A 15,565-nucleotide genomic window follows, 5' to 3' on the forward strand; every position below is an offset into this window, starting at 1 on the left:
CCCCCCAACACACACATGCCCACACACCTATACACCCTCCCCCCACACAACCTACACACCTATACACCCTCCCCCCACACACCTATACACCCTCCCCCCACACACACCCCTACACACACACCCCACCAACACACACACACGCACCATGATCTGGCCACAAATGTCGCGGTGCTGAAGTTGAGAAACCCTGCTGATGGCACAGGGCACCACACGGCTGTTCACCAGGAGCTGAAGAGCTGCCGCCAGGGTGGGGGGTGATTTGTTTAGGGTCCTCCCCCCCACTCTTTGCTGTCATTTGGGTAAAAGTTTACAGAGTCAGTTACTTTCTCATTCAACAATTTATACACATTTTGTTTTTGTGACATTGGCTGTGGGGGGGGGTGTTTTTCTTTCCTGACCCTGGGGGTAGAGTTGGAAGCCGTGGATAGGTCAACAAGGGCAGCTGGTGCAGACATGGAGGCCAAGGGGGGAAGGAAAACCTGACAGGCAGCCAGAGAGGCGAACAACGGGGTTTTCCTGCTGTTCCGCGGGTAGAGCAGTGCCTTCTGGGGGTTTAGGCACGGAGGGCCAGGGACCAGCAGCTAGGCTACCGCGTGCAGCTGGTCGTGTGCGGGGGAGGGAAACTCATGTTGGGCCTGGTTTGTCAGAGTCCAGGTTCTGGAACCTCCCCTGCCTTACAAAGATATTCCCGTCCTAGATCAGTAACTGTTTATCTGTGTGTGTACATTTAAAACTAAATCTGATTTAAATAGGAAAAATGTTCTGAGTTGTAATTTATGTTCAGTGAAAAATCAGGTAACAGATCCTGAGGTTTTGAAACAAGTGTGGGTTTTTAACAGTTGAAAGTGCTGTGAGAGGTGCTCGGACGTCTGAGAGGTGCTCGGACGTCTGAGAGGTGCTCGGACGTGTGAGTGGTTGGAGTCGCTGCCTTGTGCTCCGTTTGGCACAGTGTGCTTGGCTTCCGGTTGGTGCCGAGATGTGGGGGGCTTCTCCCGGGAGCAGGGACCTTGACTGACTCGGGCTCTCACTCCGTCCTTGCAGCGCTCGCGTTTCGTACTTTGCCGTTTTTGACGGGCATGGGGGGATCCGAGCCTCCAAATTTGCTGCTCAGAACTTGCATCAGAACTTAATCAGGAAATTTCCTAAAGGTGAGTCTGCAAATGAAACGCACCAAGACTCATTGCGCTTTTTGCGGTCTGCTGAGTACTGTGGCTCAGTGAGACTGTCATTGTGGCTTTAGCAAAGAAGCTAACAGTTCTTAGAAGTGTGGGCTCCCGGATCCCGCAGGGCACGTGTGGCCTAGCACTGCTCACACCTGAGTGGCTGGCGCCACTCGTGCGCTGTCTGGATAGGGGCGAGCATCTTGCTTTAGCCCTAGGGTAGCCAGTGAGACGGCAGCCCTGTGCCCCAGGGAGGAAACAGACAGCTCTGTCGTGTAAGAAGCAGGTCCCAGTACTGACACGATGCGGTGGGAGGAGGGCCTGTTCCCTGCTCAGTGCTGTTCTCTCTCGGTCCTCTGGGGCAGGGGATGTAGTCAGCGTCGAGAAAACCGTGAAAAGATGTCTCCTGGACACTTTCAAGCACACGGATGAAGAGTTCCTTAAACAAGCTTCCAGCCAGTGAGTACATCAAAGGCACACGTGCTGTGACGGGGGTGCACTGCTCTTCCCACCGCACCCCGGCCTCCTGAGCAGTGTACCTGTAACGCTCCCACCTCCAAGGGACGTGCACTGAGCAGGCCCGCATCACTGTTAACCCAGAGCAGGGAAGGTCCTATCTCGGGGACGGTCCTTTTAGTGTCTGAGACACATTCCCTTTGGCTCTGGGGAGGACTCTCGGTGCTGGCCTGCCGGTGATGACCGTCTCCGCTCTCTCCCCAAGGAAGCCGGCTTGGAAAGATGGGTCCACCGCCACATGTGTTCTGGCTGTAGACAACACGCTTTACATTGCTAACCTTGGAGACAGTCGGGTATGTGTCCAGGGCCGCCCATCGGATAGCGGCAGGCTCTGTGGGAGAAGGCCAGCCTGCAGGCACGGGTTAGGGGCTGGGTACGACGAGATGACGTGCTTGTTGGCCTGTGCTCTGGGGCTGTGCTGTCCCAGTGCAGGGCCGAAGCCGGGCTCCACAGCCAGTGGCAGCCGTGTGTGGGGCAGTTGGCGCTCCGGAAAGGCCTGTGGCTTCAGGTTTCCTCCCTTCATGAGCTCTTCCAAGGGTGCTGCGGGTCAAGTCACAGTGACTTCAGACCAAGTCCAGAACTGAAGCTGGCAGTGGTGTGCCCTTTACCCACTGAGCTCAGTCCACCTAGTCAGGGGAGAAGGCCAAGGGCATTGGTCCCCATGGTCACCTCATACACCCAGCTTCCGTCCCTGCTCCCTGTCAGGTCCATTGTCAACTGCATCATCACTGCCAGCCAGCCTCCGGGCTCCTCCACAGCACAGTACTGACATTTCCTGCCCTGCAGTTGAGCAGGTCTTCAGGCTGGACGTCACTGCTCCCCGCCCTGCTGCTGCTTTTGCGGTGACGTGGTTCCGTAGCAGTAAACACCCAGACAGCAGCCCCTGTGCCAGAGGAGGTCACATTCTAGTTGACTCTCAGAGGTTCCCTTCACCGAACGGCTTCACCAGTCGCAGGAGGAAACTGGCAGAGGACCCTCTAGAGTCAGGCCCGTTTGAATCCTGGCGCTGCCAGGTCACTTTAGACAAGTTGGTGGTTTATCCCATGGCCTCAGCTTCCTCCTTCAGAAGAGATACAGTGAACCCACCTCATGGTTGGGTGAACGTGCATGCGGTGGCCTTTGGTCCCCACACCTGCGCTCGCCCTCATCTTCACTTTGTGTAGACTGAGGGGCGGGAGACAGTGCCAAAGGGGCATTGGTGCCCCTTTTGCTTCAGGGATGAGGGGCTGCAGCCCAGGCGGGAGCAGTCAGTTGGGTCCCCAGCATGGTTGGCGCTAGGTCAGGACCAAGCCCCCATGCTGGGCTCCCCGTGCTGTGCTCCGGAATGTGAGTCCTTGCTGCGAGCTGCTCAGCGGGCCCCATCCGAGTCTGACGGTGACCCCGCTCTGCAGCGGCTCCCTGAACCTCACCACGTGCTGTTGCCCCGCAGGCCATCCTCTGCCGCTACAACGAGGAGAGCCAGAAGCACGCGGCCCTGAGCCTGAGCAAAGAGCACAACCCCACGCAGTACGAGGAGCGCATGCGGATACAGAAGGCCGGGGGCAACGTCAGGTAGCGCACGGGCCCAGACGGGCCCCTCCTGTCAAGAGGCATAGACGTCACTATTGTAGGTTCACCCCTTGCTGTTGTCTCAGAGCCCAGGAGCCTTGGTTAACACCATCTTTGAGGACAGCTGAAGAAGCCTCAGTTTGTGAGGTTCTCCCAAGAGAACCCACTCGAGGTGGTGAAGGCAGTGAGGGTCCGGACGGTGCTGACCTCTTCTAGGCCCCTGGGGCTGCCCTGGTGCAGAGGCCACTCTGACTGGGGCCGTCTTCAGTCTTTGGAGACCGTGCTCCTCTCCTGGCCTGGTGCCTGCTGGTGCTCCACGCAGTGAAGAAGGGCTTTGGTCTTGCTCGGTTCAGGGGAATCCCACTTCCAGGGTGGCGCACTGTCACTTGGTCAGGAGTGTTTTCTCCTGGGGAGCAGCGTCCGTCCAGGCTTCTGATCGATTACGCGGTGATTCCATCTCGGCCGTGGCTGTCAGTGTGAGCAGCAATGGCGTCATTGGCTTGGTTTCAGCCCATGGGCCATGCTCTTGGCATCGTTTTTGTCACTGTGAGCACTGTTCAGCACCGTGTAAGTCGGTGCCTTAGGATGTCGCCATGACTGTAGGGCTGGTATCCCTTTGTTCCTTCTCATCACTCTAGCATTCCACTTTTTTCAAAAGAGATTGATTGCTAGTCCTGTGAGTGTAATCAGGCTCCACTGTGTGGCAGTCCTTCCTGGGTCCCAGGTCCCTCCTCAAGAGGAGCAGTGCTAGGTGCTGACGGGGCGTGGGTCAGCCCCGGGTGTGGCAGTTCTTCCTGGGTCCCTTCTCATGACAGCAGTGTCAGGTGCCTTGGTGTACCATCTGATGGGGCATGGGTCGGCCCCTCGCTCAGCAGTGAGCAGTGGAAGCACTCCCAGGTGTGCACCTGGGTCCAGCAGTGCCGCCGGTGCCGTTTGCTGTCCGTGTGCGCACGTCAGCACAGGCTCTGGGAGTTACTGCAGACGCAATGTGTCGCCCTCCACACGGAAGTGGGCGCCTGGAGAGGAGGACCTTCCCATGTGCTCAGCCACCCACCACGGTCACACCTAGGCAAACGGCTTCTTAGGCCGTATTAGATTGTCTAGAGCATGTCCCCGCTGTCCCCACAGGGTCTTGGCCGTGAGCAGTCACAATGTGTGTTTGGTCCTCCCTGTTCCTCCATCATTTTCTAGACCCTGACCGCTCCCTTAGCCCACAGCTCCTGGGCAGACCCTACCTGAGGAATTCTGGGCTTGGCTGTGTGTTCGTTGGGTCATTGGGTTGCTTCTCTTCCCTGTCTCTCCTGTAAACTGTAAGTCAGGTCTGAAGGCTGCTTTAGATTCAGGTGGAACGTTTTTGGAGACGTAGATGGGGGGTGCTGTGTGCTTGATTGCCCCTCACAGCAGACCCATGAGGTCCTGCTGCAAACACTGGACCCGTCACTTGGCTGCGGTGGGTGCAGCCAGGTCTGCAGCGTGGAGGTGCCTGTTTGCCCCCGTCATCACGAGTGATGGTGACCCTGTGGCTGTCCTGTCCCCAGCCCTTCAGCCAGTGGTGTGGGCGTCCCTCTGTGGCCATGCCCATCTCGGTCGTTTTGGTGGGTGGCAGAGGGGGGTTCAGTTTTCAGCCCTTCACCTGCTCACGGGCATGCTCTTCCCAACGGCCTTCTCCTCCAGAAACGCAGGAGGAAGGGACCCGTGCCTTTACTAGCAGCCTACAAAAAGCAAACCAAGACACCCACTGCCATCGAGGCCATTTCAAATCCTAGCAACCCCCAGAGGGTTTCCAGGGCTGTCGATCTCTGTGGAAGTAGAGTCTCATCTTCTTCCCGTGGAGCAGCTGGGGGGTTTGAACTGCTGACCTTCTGGTTAGCAGCCAATGCCTTACCCACTGTGTTACCAAACCAAAAAAACAAAACTCTCTGCTGTCGAGTCGGATCCTACTCATAGCGACCCCTCCTTGGGTTTCCGAGGCTGTATCACTGTGGAAGTAATGATTGCCCAACCTTCCCTCCCAGGAGTGGCTGGTGGGTTTGAAGTGCCATCCTTCTGGTTAGCAGTTAAGTGCCTTAGGTGCTATGCTATCAGTTTGTTTCTTTCACTCGTCTGTCCCTAGAGCCCCACCTTGTGGTCACTGGGGACATGGCATTGCAGTGCCTTGGCTGCTCACCTCACCCTGGTCTGGCCAGTGGGTGCTCTAGCTGACTTGCATGCCCTGTGACACTTCTGGGGTGATTTCTAAGAGCCAGGGGCATATGCTGGGGATGCCCATTTCAGTGGGGTGGCCTTCCTTCTCAGTCCTCCACGTGGCAGCGCCGTGTGCAGGAGCTGTCGGGGACTCGCTCTGGTGACCGAGGGATGCTACACAGGAGACTTAGCTCTCCACATGGCAGCGCTGGCTCAGAGACTGTGTGGGACATGCGTGTGCACGTATGTGCACGCTTCAGATCATGAACAATTGTAAGGTCGCTGTTTCCTGTTCAAAGTTAACCTTGCAGAGCTGTTTCTTGACTTAATGTTATAAACCAGCTGTGGCCAAGTCTGCTCCAACTCCCGGTAAACCCGTGTATGTCAGAGAAGGGCTGTGCTCCACGGGGTTGCCAGTGTGGCTGGGTTTTCAGAAGCCGGTGGCCAGCTCTTTCTTCTGTGGTGCCTCTACGTGGACTCCAACCTGCAACCTTTGGGTTAGTGACTGGGTGTCTAACTGCTGGCACCACCCCAGGGACTTGTAGCTTAGGAAGACAGCAGAAGCGGTTGCCCCTACTCAGCCACATCCTCGTATTTGCCGTGACAGCTTGAACCTTATTAGCGCGACCGTGTTGTGGGTTAGGAGTCTCGCAGCTCTTCTTCCATCTGGAGTGCCCGTCGTTGCAGACGGACCGTCAGCAGCGTGGACTCTGCGTGTCACCCTGCTGGTGATTGGGTCTTTTTCCTTGTGTGCTTGATTTTAGTTTTTTTTTCCCCCTCAAAAAATCTTTACAGTGAAAAACCTAAGTGAAATGAAAGATGTATTTGGACCTGTCCTTCCCAGGGAAAGCCGTCTTGTTTGGTCCCACAAAGAAGGCAGCGGGCAGATGCGGGCTCCCACACAGGAGCACTTAGAGCTCCATGTGGCAGTGCCGTGTCCAGGAGCTGTCGGGGACACGCTCTGATGACTGAGGCATGACGTTCAGAAATCTCCCATCTGTCATTCCTGGAGCACCCACATCATTATGCTCTGGACCAGGTGCTGGCCATTCTACCATTGGGTGAAAGACAGCACCTCACAGGTGCTGTGAAGGCCAGGCCCATTGCCTCCAAGAAGGTGCTTGGCAGCCAAGGAGCTCCCATCACGGGATCTCCTCCACACACCTCAGAGCGTCCCCTCCTGACCTGGGAGCACTGTCACAACGGGTGACCTCTGTACTGAGTGCTCCCCCAAACCGTCTGGGGCCTCGAAGGCACTGTGGGTCTCTTCCTTTCCTTATTACATATGTGGGTGGGGCCTGGGAGGCTGTGGCTGCCCAAGGATACATGGGTGGGGAAATCCAGTACTAGTCACTCTTGGGGGCTTCAAGCCAGTGCTGGCTCCTGGTCACAGCTGTCTTGTGACAATATCCCTGCCCCATCTCTTCCCAGTCCTGTTATCCAAAATCAGGATGTGTAAATTTTGATGCTGTGAGAATCTTCCCATTCACGTCAAGTCACACCCACACCTGCTGTAAAGGAAATAGTCCAGGTCTGGGCCTCGTCACTCCTGGGCACTGTCCTGCCCTCAGGAGACTGGGCTGCAGACACCCTCTCCGCCCACCAATCTTAACCCTGGCTGCAGGCTTGAATCCCAGGTTGCTTTGAGATGAGAGACAAAGCACAGCAAAAAGCAGTGCCCGGTTGCCACCCAGGATACCCTGGTCTGAAGCGCTGGGCTTGAGGACCGGGAGCCAGTGTCACCCTCCAGGGATGTGTGCAGCCACAGTGCGAGGGCCTGGAGCCAGGTGTGCCCTCCAGTGATGGGAACCAGTGCTGGCCTCAGACGAGGGGCCGGGGGAGTGCTGCCGCGGGCACTGCCCATCAGTTGGGGCCCCTGGTGTCCAGCCCCAGTGCCAGGGCCTGGAGCCAAGCAGACAGCACGGGACCTGGGTGTGTCTCTGGAGAGCGGCCGAGGCAGAAAGGGCAGCTCTGGCCCACAATGGTGCCCCACCGGCCGCACCTGCCCTCCGTCCCGCCTCTCCTTCAGGGCCGCCTCATGCTGTGGCTCACAGGCAGCCAGCGGAGGCTGAGTGTGCTCTCGTCGTAGGGATGGGCGTGTCTTGGGTGTGCTGGAAGTGTCGCGCTCCATCGGGGACGGGCAGTACAAGCGTTGTGGAGTCACCTCTGTGCCTGACATCAGACGTTGCCAGCTAACCCCCAACGACAGGTGAGTCCTGCAGGGGCACGGGGGCACACACGGCCTTGCTGCCTGACTAGTTCCTGCTTGTGTGGCAGACCTCGGGGGGAGGGGTGTCGGCCCTGGGAGCAGAGGTCAGAATTTTGTCTCCCATGTGTAGTCACATGTAGGGGAGCCCATGTGTCGTTCCAATCCAGCGTGTGCCCTTAGGGGTGCTCCAGGAGGCTGTGGGGGAACTTGCCTTGGGCTTCCAGGCAGAGAAGCACACACATGGCCAGTCAGGTGCTGGGGGGTAGAGGTGACAGGCTTTGGGGACAGTTTGTGGAGGGCCCTGTGGAGAAGCGTGAGGGTTTGTCAGCACAGCCAAGATGGGGGGTGAGGGGGGTTAGGTGGAGACAGCGTAGCTGCCAACGCTGAACTTGTCTGAAGATGAGGTCCAGGCCACCAAAGAGTAGGTTTTGAGGGGCCAGGGAGACCCACTGGGGGGAGTTGAGGCAGAGATGAGACTGGAAGGGGCTGAGGGGAACAGGACTCGGGACGAACTGGGAACTCAGGGCAACAGGACTTGGGATGGAGAATGGGGACCTCAGGGCAGTGGGACTTAGGGCAGAGAACAGGGGGTACCCAGGAACCGGACTTGGGGACAGAGAGCGGGGTGGGCAAGGACAGGACTCAGGACAGAGAAGGGGGGGCTCGGGGCAGTGGGCCTCGGACAGAGAACAGAGGGAGCCCAGGAATGGGACTGGGGACAGTTGATACGGGGGTGAGAAGGGTCTGTTGACCACTGCAACTGAGCACTCCTTCCCAAGGGGGACTGCAGCCCCAGCTTCAGTGGTGGGGACAGACGCACACAGGCCCCCTGCCCGCCCCTTGGGCTTTCTCATGCCTTGTCCCCTCTGGCCTGCATCTCCTGGTTCTCTGAAGGCTGCCTCAGGAAGTCTTCTGAACCCTAGTCTAGACTTGGCCCTCAATTAATAGTGGGGTACACGGTTCCATGCCGTGTGCTAAGCTGCTCCGGGCCTGGCCCACTGGGTCCCACACAGGCCTGTGCTCAGGCAGAGGGGAGCAGAAACCAGGAATGTGGAGAGAAGGTGGCCACGTCTAATGCAGCCTGTCTCCAAGGCCTCCCTCCAGAGGCTGGGCGCAGGGATGTTGAAGGGGGGAATCCCGCGTTCTCGGACCACAGCACCGGGTGGTGGTTGCCCTGCAGCGCGTGCACGCTCAGGGAGGCCGCTCTGGGCTGCACCTGGCGGTGGCTCAAGGGCCATAATGGGTTAATCCGGGTGCATGGAGCAGAACCTGGGGTTTTCTGCCTTTGTTCCCCAGGGCTCTCAGAGTTGGTGAGAGCAGACCTGTGTCCCTGGGGAAGGCAGGGGGCTTGTAATGCTGTCCCATGTGTCCATGTGCCACAGGTGTTTTTCAAGTTTCAGTCTGTCTCCTGGACATTAGGCTGATTTAAAAGTCTGTTGTAACAACAAGAAGAAGCCTTGAATAGTTGGATGGTGGTGACACTGTACCACCAGGCTGTTTCCTTCTTGCTGTTCAGACCCTCTCTGCTCCCCTCGTAGGTTCATCTTGCTGGCTTGTGATGGCCTCTTCAAGGTCTTCACCCCAGAAGAAGCCGTGAACTTCATCCTGTCCTGCCTTGAGGTGAGAAGCTCCTGAGGGAATGCCATGTCCCCTCGCCACCTTACTGTTTGGCGCAGTGGTGGCCCCGTGACCCTGTCCCTCTGTGGTCACCTGGTTGGTGGAGGGAGGTCCCCATGCCTTTACACCAGTCTCACGTACATGGACATGTCGCTGTCCGCTCCGCCTGCTCGAGGCACCTGCGTGGTTCCTGCTCTTGGTAGTAGAGTCCCAGGAGTGTCACTAGGGTGCAGGGTCACCCTGTCAGGTGTGCCCCTCCTGTCTGGCAGGATGACAAGATCCAGACCCGGGAAGGGAAGCCAACTGTGGACGCCCGCTACGAAGCAGCCTGCAACCGGCTGGCCAGCAAGGCTGTGCAGCGGGGCTCGGCAGACAACGTGACGGTCATGTTGGTGCGTGTTGGGCAGTGAAGGCCGCACGTAGGTGCTGGAGGTCACTGTGACGTCTGTGTGCACCTCTGGGACCCCATGGTTGTAAATAAAGGTTTTGTTTTGTTTTTTTTCCTAGTCTCTCAAGTTCTCTTGTGTTGGCAGCACACCTGATGCCGTGTGCGCTCTGGGCTCTCCTGTTGGAGCTTGGCAGACCCTTGGCCTGAGCTGTCCGTCCTCATGACGACCCCAGGTGGGGGGTGGTCACCCCGTTTACTGGAGGGGATGGTGGCTCTGACAGGTGAAGACCAGGCTAGGACTAGTGCGCAGTCTGCCATCTTTCCAGAAGAAGAAAAAGTTCTAAGTTCCCATGGCGTGAATCCAGGTTCGTCCAAGACCAGGGACTCGGAGCCTGGGTTGCTTGGGTAGAGCCAGGTGCCCATCAGCTCTTCAATACAGCAGGGGGACCGTGGGCTCTGGGTGACAGGCGTGAGCTGGGGGGTGGTCTGGAGAGCGAGGTCCCTGGGGCGTGACACACTTGGGGGGCTACTCAGCACAGCCCTGCTTCAGCTTCCTCTTCAGAAGTTGGCTGTGGGCTGGTCCAGCTGTGGCCCGAAGGGCAAAGGCAGCAGGTACGTGTCCAGCTGGCCAGGAACCCACGTTGCAGGACCTCCCTTGTGCCCCTTTGGGATGCACCCTCACCATCCCTGCGGCTGGCTTCTGGAAGCAGCTCAGAGAACTCTGGGGGTGAACGTTTGGCTCAGGGGAACCAGGGGCCCTACCATTGCCCGGCCCCCACCCAGCACACACCGTCCAGCAGTCGAGCTCCTGGGGTTTGAATCCAGCCACCAGTCCCTCAGAGCACACTGCAGGCTCTTCCTGGGGATCTGCTGTGGGGAGGCCAGGAATGGAAACGTGGAGACAGTGAAAAGGGGTTGGTGTGTGCGCACCGAGCAAGTGCTGAGGGAGGGGCTGGGTGTCAATGAAGAAAAAGCTGAGAATTCAGGCATGGGGCTAGCAGGGTCTTCCCAGTGTTGGGGTGCATGACGCCCACCTTGGGGTCCCTGGGACCCTTCAAGGCCTAAAAGTTGGTCAGACACGTCCTTGCCGCCTCGGCCACGTCCTCTGCTGCACCTGGACGGTCCAGGGCTCGGCCGCTGCTCGTGCTGCACCTTAGTGTGACTGCGGGACAGAACTCAAGTACTCGAAGCGCCTCCCAAGGTCGGTTACATGAATGTATTCCGTCTGCCAATACCATACAATAAATATTTCAACAAACTGCTAGGGAACATACACTTATGCTGAGAGAGATACATAGCGTTTTCAAGGGAAAAAGATAACTTCTCTAAAATGTGTCCCTCGGATACAAAGTAAAATCCGCGGAGGGTGGATCCCTGCCCTTATCAGTCGCCAAGGCGCATCCAGACCCCGGGCCAGCGGCTTCCTGGTAGGGTGGGGGCCGGTCCTACTGGGAACCCAGAGGCTGGTGGCTGGAGTGTTTGTGCTGCTCTGTGGCCCCCCTGGCTTGGCGGGAGATGCTGGGCTCTGGGGTGTGCTGGCCACTCCCCCTGGGGGCATCTCTTACCCTGAAGCCAGCTAGAACGTTAAGGTGACTGTGGCCACAACCCCTGCACGCTCCTCCTCTAGTCACATGGCTGACCGTGTGGCCCGAGGAGGGCCTGTGGTGATAACATCCCTTGGAGCCAAAGGGGAGGAGCAGTGGGGCCTCAGGAAAGCTCCCTCCCCTTGATCAGGGCCCTGAGAGAAGGCTGCCTCATTGTTCACACCCCGCCCTGGGGCAGTGCTGCACCTTGGAAGCCACACCCTGGTAGGCTGCACCCCTGCCTCCTGGGAACTCTCCAGGTGCCATCTCCTGGCACGTTCTCCCCTTGTCTGCCGTGTGGCCAGCTGCCGGGAGCTCGGGGCAGCCTCTGCATCTCTGGCCACAGGACCACGATCCACCTGAGTGGATGATCCGTCTGCTGGGCTGTTTCTGCCTGTCAGAAGGGGACAGGGAGGGCCGGCCTCTGGAGGGGGTTGGAGCTGGCCTTGTCCTTTGGAGGACTTGCTGGGGGGCAGGTGTGGCCTGTCTGCCAGGTGACCTGCCCTCATCCCTAGTGATGCCAGACCCAGACTTGCCACCCACTTGGCAGCCCCTTTCCAGCACCCTCTGTCCCAAGGCTGCTGTGCTGGGGACCCATGGTCACCACAGGCCAAGCAACGTCCCAAGGGCCACGGGCAGGCAGAGGGGCAGCTGGGGAGGGACAGGTGAGGCTGGACCCCAGATGGTGACAAAGGTGAGAAAGGCAGAGCCAGTCTGAGCTCGGAGACCTCCAGGCAGGCCAACAGGCCTCCACACGTGCTCCCTGGACCCACTGGAATGGCAGGAAAGATGGCCAAGGGGCTGGGTGGGCCACAGGACAGACACGGAGGCCCCCTGACAGACTACTGCAGTGGCTGTGGGGACAGCAGCCCTGATGGGTCTCCCCCTACTTGTGACCGTGGCCATGCCCACGCCAACGCTGTCCAGGAAGTGGCTCGCTCTGTCCGGTAGGGTAGGGCCGGCAGTGGCCACTCACAGGCCGAGGAGAACTGCGCTGAAGCGGGAGCCGCCACGCACCGTGAGGGAGGAGCCGCTGGCATTGTCCAGGAAGACCGAGGCATACTGCCCGGGCTGCAGGGGAGGCAAGCGACGGCAGGGCCTCAGGCTGGCCGCCCCCCAGCCCCGCCCGCTCAGTGCTCTGCAGAGAGCTGCACGAGCAGGGGCTGGCGGGGCTGGACTCCAGCCCAGCTCTTCGGACAAGTAATCCTCTATCTTCAGAAGGGGACAGGGACAGCCTGGGCGTGGAGTGCTGCCCCAGGACTGGCACTCGGCCTCACAGCTCGGTGGGCCGGCACTGGTCCCCCGCAGGGCTGCATCAACCAGGTTCCTGGGGGCTCGGGAAGCATGGGTCGCAGTTCCCTGGACAAGACCCCCAAGGACCTCTCAGCCACCACAGTAGACTGTGTGTGACAGCTGTGTGACCCTGCGCAGTCATGTACCCTCTCTGTGCCTTGAGCGTCATCTATAAAGCATTGCTGGGGTAGTCGGTGCTACTTAGGCCTGCGCTGTTTTTCTTTCAGCAAACCCCGTCAGTAAACGCGAGTCTCTACCACGTGCCAAACCCCTCCTGTGCTCCTCCTCAGAGTGGCTGCCCGTTCTAAGCCCCTCAGCATGGCACTGGGCAAGGGACGCTCAGGCTTTTGAACACTGGAGACTGCAGTGGAGTGGCTGCTGAAAAGGGGGGGTGGCCCCAGGGCACCAGGCCAGGCCAGAGCTAGCACCTGGCGACCCCGACCTCTCCTGGGCCTCTGAAGTGAGCATCCCAGCAACCCCTGCCGGCGACCGTGCCCAGGTAGGGCCCCTCCGTGCCAAGCCCCACGCACCTGCAGGTACAGAATGCCATTGACAGCGATGGTGAAGAGGTCACTGGTGCGTTCCAGCCCCACGACAGCCTCCAGGGAGCTGTGGCGGGAAGAAATCCTGGTCAGTCCAAGCCCGGGTGCCCCAGCACCTGCTCAGGACGGCCAAGTCTAGTTCACGGCAGCCTGGGCTGCACCTGCGCTCCAGAGACCCTCAGCCTCTCCACCACGTGCCCCTCACATTCCCAAAGCCCACAGCGCCGTGGGGACACTGGTTCTGGCGGTGTTCCCGTGGGGGGTGTCGGAGCCAGGGCCTGAGGGGCAGTGGGCACAGCAGGGCAGGGGAGGCACGCCAAGGCCAGCTGCAGCTGCGCCCTACGCTGGGCACTGGCGGGGGCCAGGGAGCAGCAACCTACAGAGGGCGTGTAACAGCCCAGGGCTCCAGGGCGGGCCAGGGAGGTCTGCACCATCCATCATTCCTCCCACAGCACGTGCTCTCTGCTGCGCTGGGTGCTGGGGACACAGGGATGTGACAGGGTGCCTGTCCTCATGGAGCTCATGAGGTGCGGCCCAAGTGGATGGAGGCACAGAGTCAAGAAATGGCTGGGTGCTCCCCAAACCCCCAGGTGTATCGCAGAGCTGACGAAAGACAAGACTGTGGTGACTTGCTGCCCACAGCCAGCTACCCAGAGGGAGGGAGTCATTGGACGGGTGGGCTCGGGACTATAGTTGTAGGGGACATCAAGCTCAACTGGCACAACACCCTACACGAAAACATCGTTCCACAGCCTCCTTTGGTGTGTAGCAACTGGGATCTTAAAAGCTTGCAAGTGGCTATCTAGATGTAATGATGGGTCAGGTCTCTCCTGGTCCAGAGTAAAGAATGAAAACCAAAGACGCATGGAAACAATTAGCCCAAGGGACTGGCAAACCATGCAGTCCTCAGTCTACATGACCATGAGACCAGAAGAACTAGATGGTGTCCGGCTACCACTGTCAACCACTTGGAGAGGGATCTATGTAGGAGATCCCAAATAGAGTGGGAACAATGTGGAACAAAACTCAGAATCACAAAAAACAAAACAACAACAACAAAAAAACACACCAGTTTGCTGGTCTGATGGAGCCTGGTGGAAACCCTGAGACTATGGCCCCTAGCTGCCCTTCAAGTCTGGAACTGAACTCACACCTGTGGCTTCCAGCTAAACAAAAGACAGGCATATGAACTGAACATTTACATTAGATAGATACACTCCTTGGAAAGAACAAAGATGGGAGAATGGAAGGGCTGTGTGTGCACAGGGAGACAGCTCCGGGCAGGAGTGCATGAAGGGAAGGACACAGGGAAGAGGTGACTACGGGGAGGAAGTGGGAGGGGAGCTGTTGCATTGAAGGAAATTGCAGTCAATGTCTTGAGACAAAATGTGTATGAACTGCTGTAGGGAAAACGAACTTGCTCTGTAAACTTCAAAAACAAATCACAATAAAAATTGAAAAAAAAAAGTGGTTGTGTGGTGAGAAAGTGCACAGGTATGGTGGCACTCAGTGGCAATGGGGTGACCTCCTGCAGAGGATGCTGGTGCCTGAGGCCATCTGGAGGGGGAGGAAGGAGGCTGGGGCCAGGCTAGGAAGGACCAGGCCTCTCAGGTCCCCAGAAGTTGGGGGGCACCAACAAGGGGTCTCTGAGAGTCCCCTGGCGTCTGTGAAGGCAGGCTGTAGTGGACGGGAGGCCAGGAAGGTGTTGGGCACCTGGGCCACAGTGGTGGCCGGGATGGGGGGAGGTGGGGGATTCGGGTCTTTTCAAAAGCACAGGACAGGGTAAAGGGGAGGTCGACAGGCAGGCTCCGGAGAATGGGCAATGCTTGCCCTCTGGGTGACCAGGCCGGGAGGGTCTTTGGGGGTGGGGGTGCATGGGAAGCCATTCCCCACTCACACGTGGCGCTGGCACAGGGACTGGATACAGACGAGCAGGCGCAGGTGGTCCCGGGCGCGCGGTAGCCCCCGCCTCGGCGGATCAGCAAGTGCTATGGGGAACAGGGTCACGGACGCAGTGTCAGGGGGCGCCGGGCTGTCGGGAGCCGCAGGGACTGGGACGTGGTCCGAGGGGGCGTGGTCCAACGAACAACTGTGTGGTCGGAGGGGCGGGGTGTGGTCCACGGACTGGGGCGGGGCCTAGCCCGAGGAGTGGGAGTGGGCGGGGTCCCGGGCGAGGCGGGATCAGAGCAGTGGACTGGGGCGGGGCAGAGTCCCGGGCTAGGCGGGATCCAGCCGCGCGCCCCCACCCCCGCAGCGGGCCTCACCCACGTGCAGCGCTGCCGCGAAGGCGTACAAGCCGGCCACGGGCGCCGTGTACTGGCCGCTGGTCAGATTCAGGCCGGGGCCGCGGCAGAAGGCGCCCTCGGCGTCAGGCTGCGGGGACAGGGGCCAGTCAGCCGGATCCCCGGCCCCCGGCCCGCCCCCTGCCCCGCGGACTCACCACGTGGTAGAGGCCGAGCTCGTGCAGCGAGCGCCGCTCCACCGGCGTGTCGTGGCGCAGGCGGCAGTGGAAGGCGGCGTCGACG

The 15,565-nt window shown here is 59.3% G+C and overlaps 2 protein-coding genes across 2 annotated transcripts in view; one reads left to right on the plus strand and one right to left on the minus strand.

Annotated features, from left to right (window-relative positions):
- The window catches only part of LOC103199295 (ILK associated serine/threonine phosphatase), a 30,919-nt gene extending 21,275 nt beyond the window's left edge, over window positions 1–9,644 (plus strand). The window contains exons 6-12 of the mRNA XM_007943555.1: window positions 1,042–1,148; window positions 1,526–1,619; window positions 1,882–1,969; window positions 3,106–3,227; window positions 7,498–7,617; window positions 9,156–9,237; window positions 9,504–9,644. Of these exons, the coding sequence (XP_007941746.1) occupies window positions 1,042–1,148; window positions 1,526–1,619; window positions 1,882–1,969; window positions 3,106–3,227; window positions 7,498–7,617; window positions 9,156–9,237; window positions 9,504–9,644 (754 nt within the window). The remainder of the gene's footprint in view (window positions 1–1,041; window positions 1,149–1,525; window positions 1,620–1,881; window positions 1,970–3,105; window positions 3,228–7,497; window positions 7,618–9,155; window positions 9,238–9,503) is intronic.
- A 2,533-nt stretch (window positions 9,645–12,177) lies between these two features.
- ERFE (erythroferrone) overlaps window positions 12,178–15,565 on the minus strand; it is a 15,025-nt gene continuing 11,637 nt past the window's right edge. Inside the window, exons 8-12 of the mRNA XM_042780783.1 lie at window positions 15,481–15,565; window positions 15,305–15,413; window positions 14,938–15,028; window positions 13,029–13,107; window positions 12,178–12,276 (exon numbers count right to left, since the gene is read on the minus strand). The exon at window positions 15,481–15,565 is cut by the window's right edge and continues 217 nt beyond it. Coding sequence (XP_042636717.1) covers window positions 12,178–12,276; window positions 13,029–13,107; window positions 14,938–15,028; window positions 15,305–15,413; window positions 15,481–15,565 — 463 coding nt within the window. The remainder of the gene's footprint in view (window positions 12,277–13,028; window positions 13,108–14,937; window positions 15,029–15,304; window positions 15,414–15,480) is intronic.

The sequence above is a fragment of the Orycteropus afer genome, unplaced genomic scaffold (assembly GCF_000298275.1).
Source record: "Orycteropus afer afer isolate SDZICR_OR568_19922 unplaced genomic scaffold, OryAfe1.0 scaffold00006, whole genome shotgun sequence".
NCBI classification, from domain to species: domain Eukaryota; kingdom Metazoa; phylum Chordata; class Mammalia; order Tubulidentata; family Orycteropodidae; genus Orycteropus; species Orycteropus afer.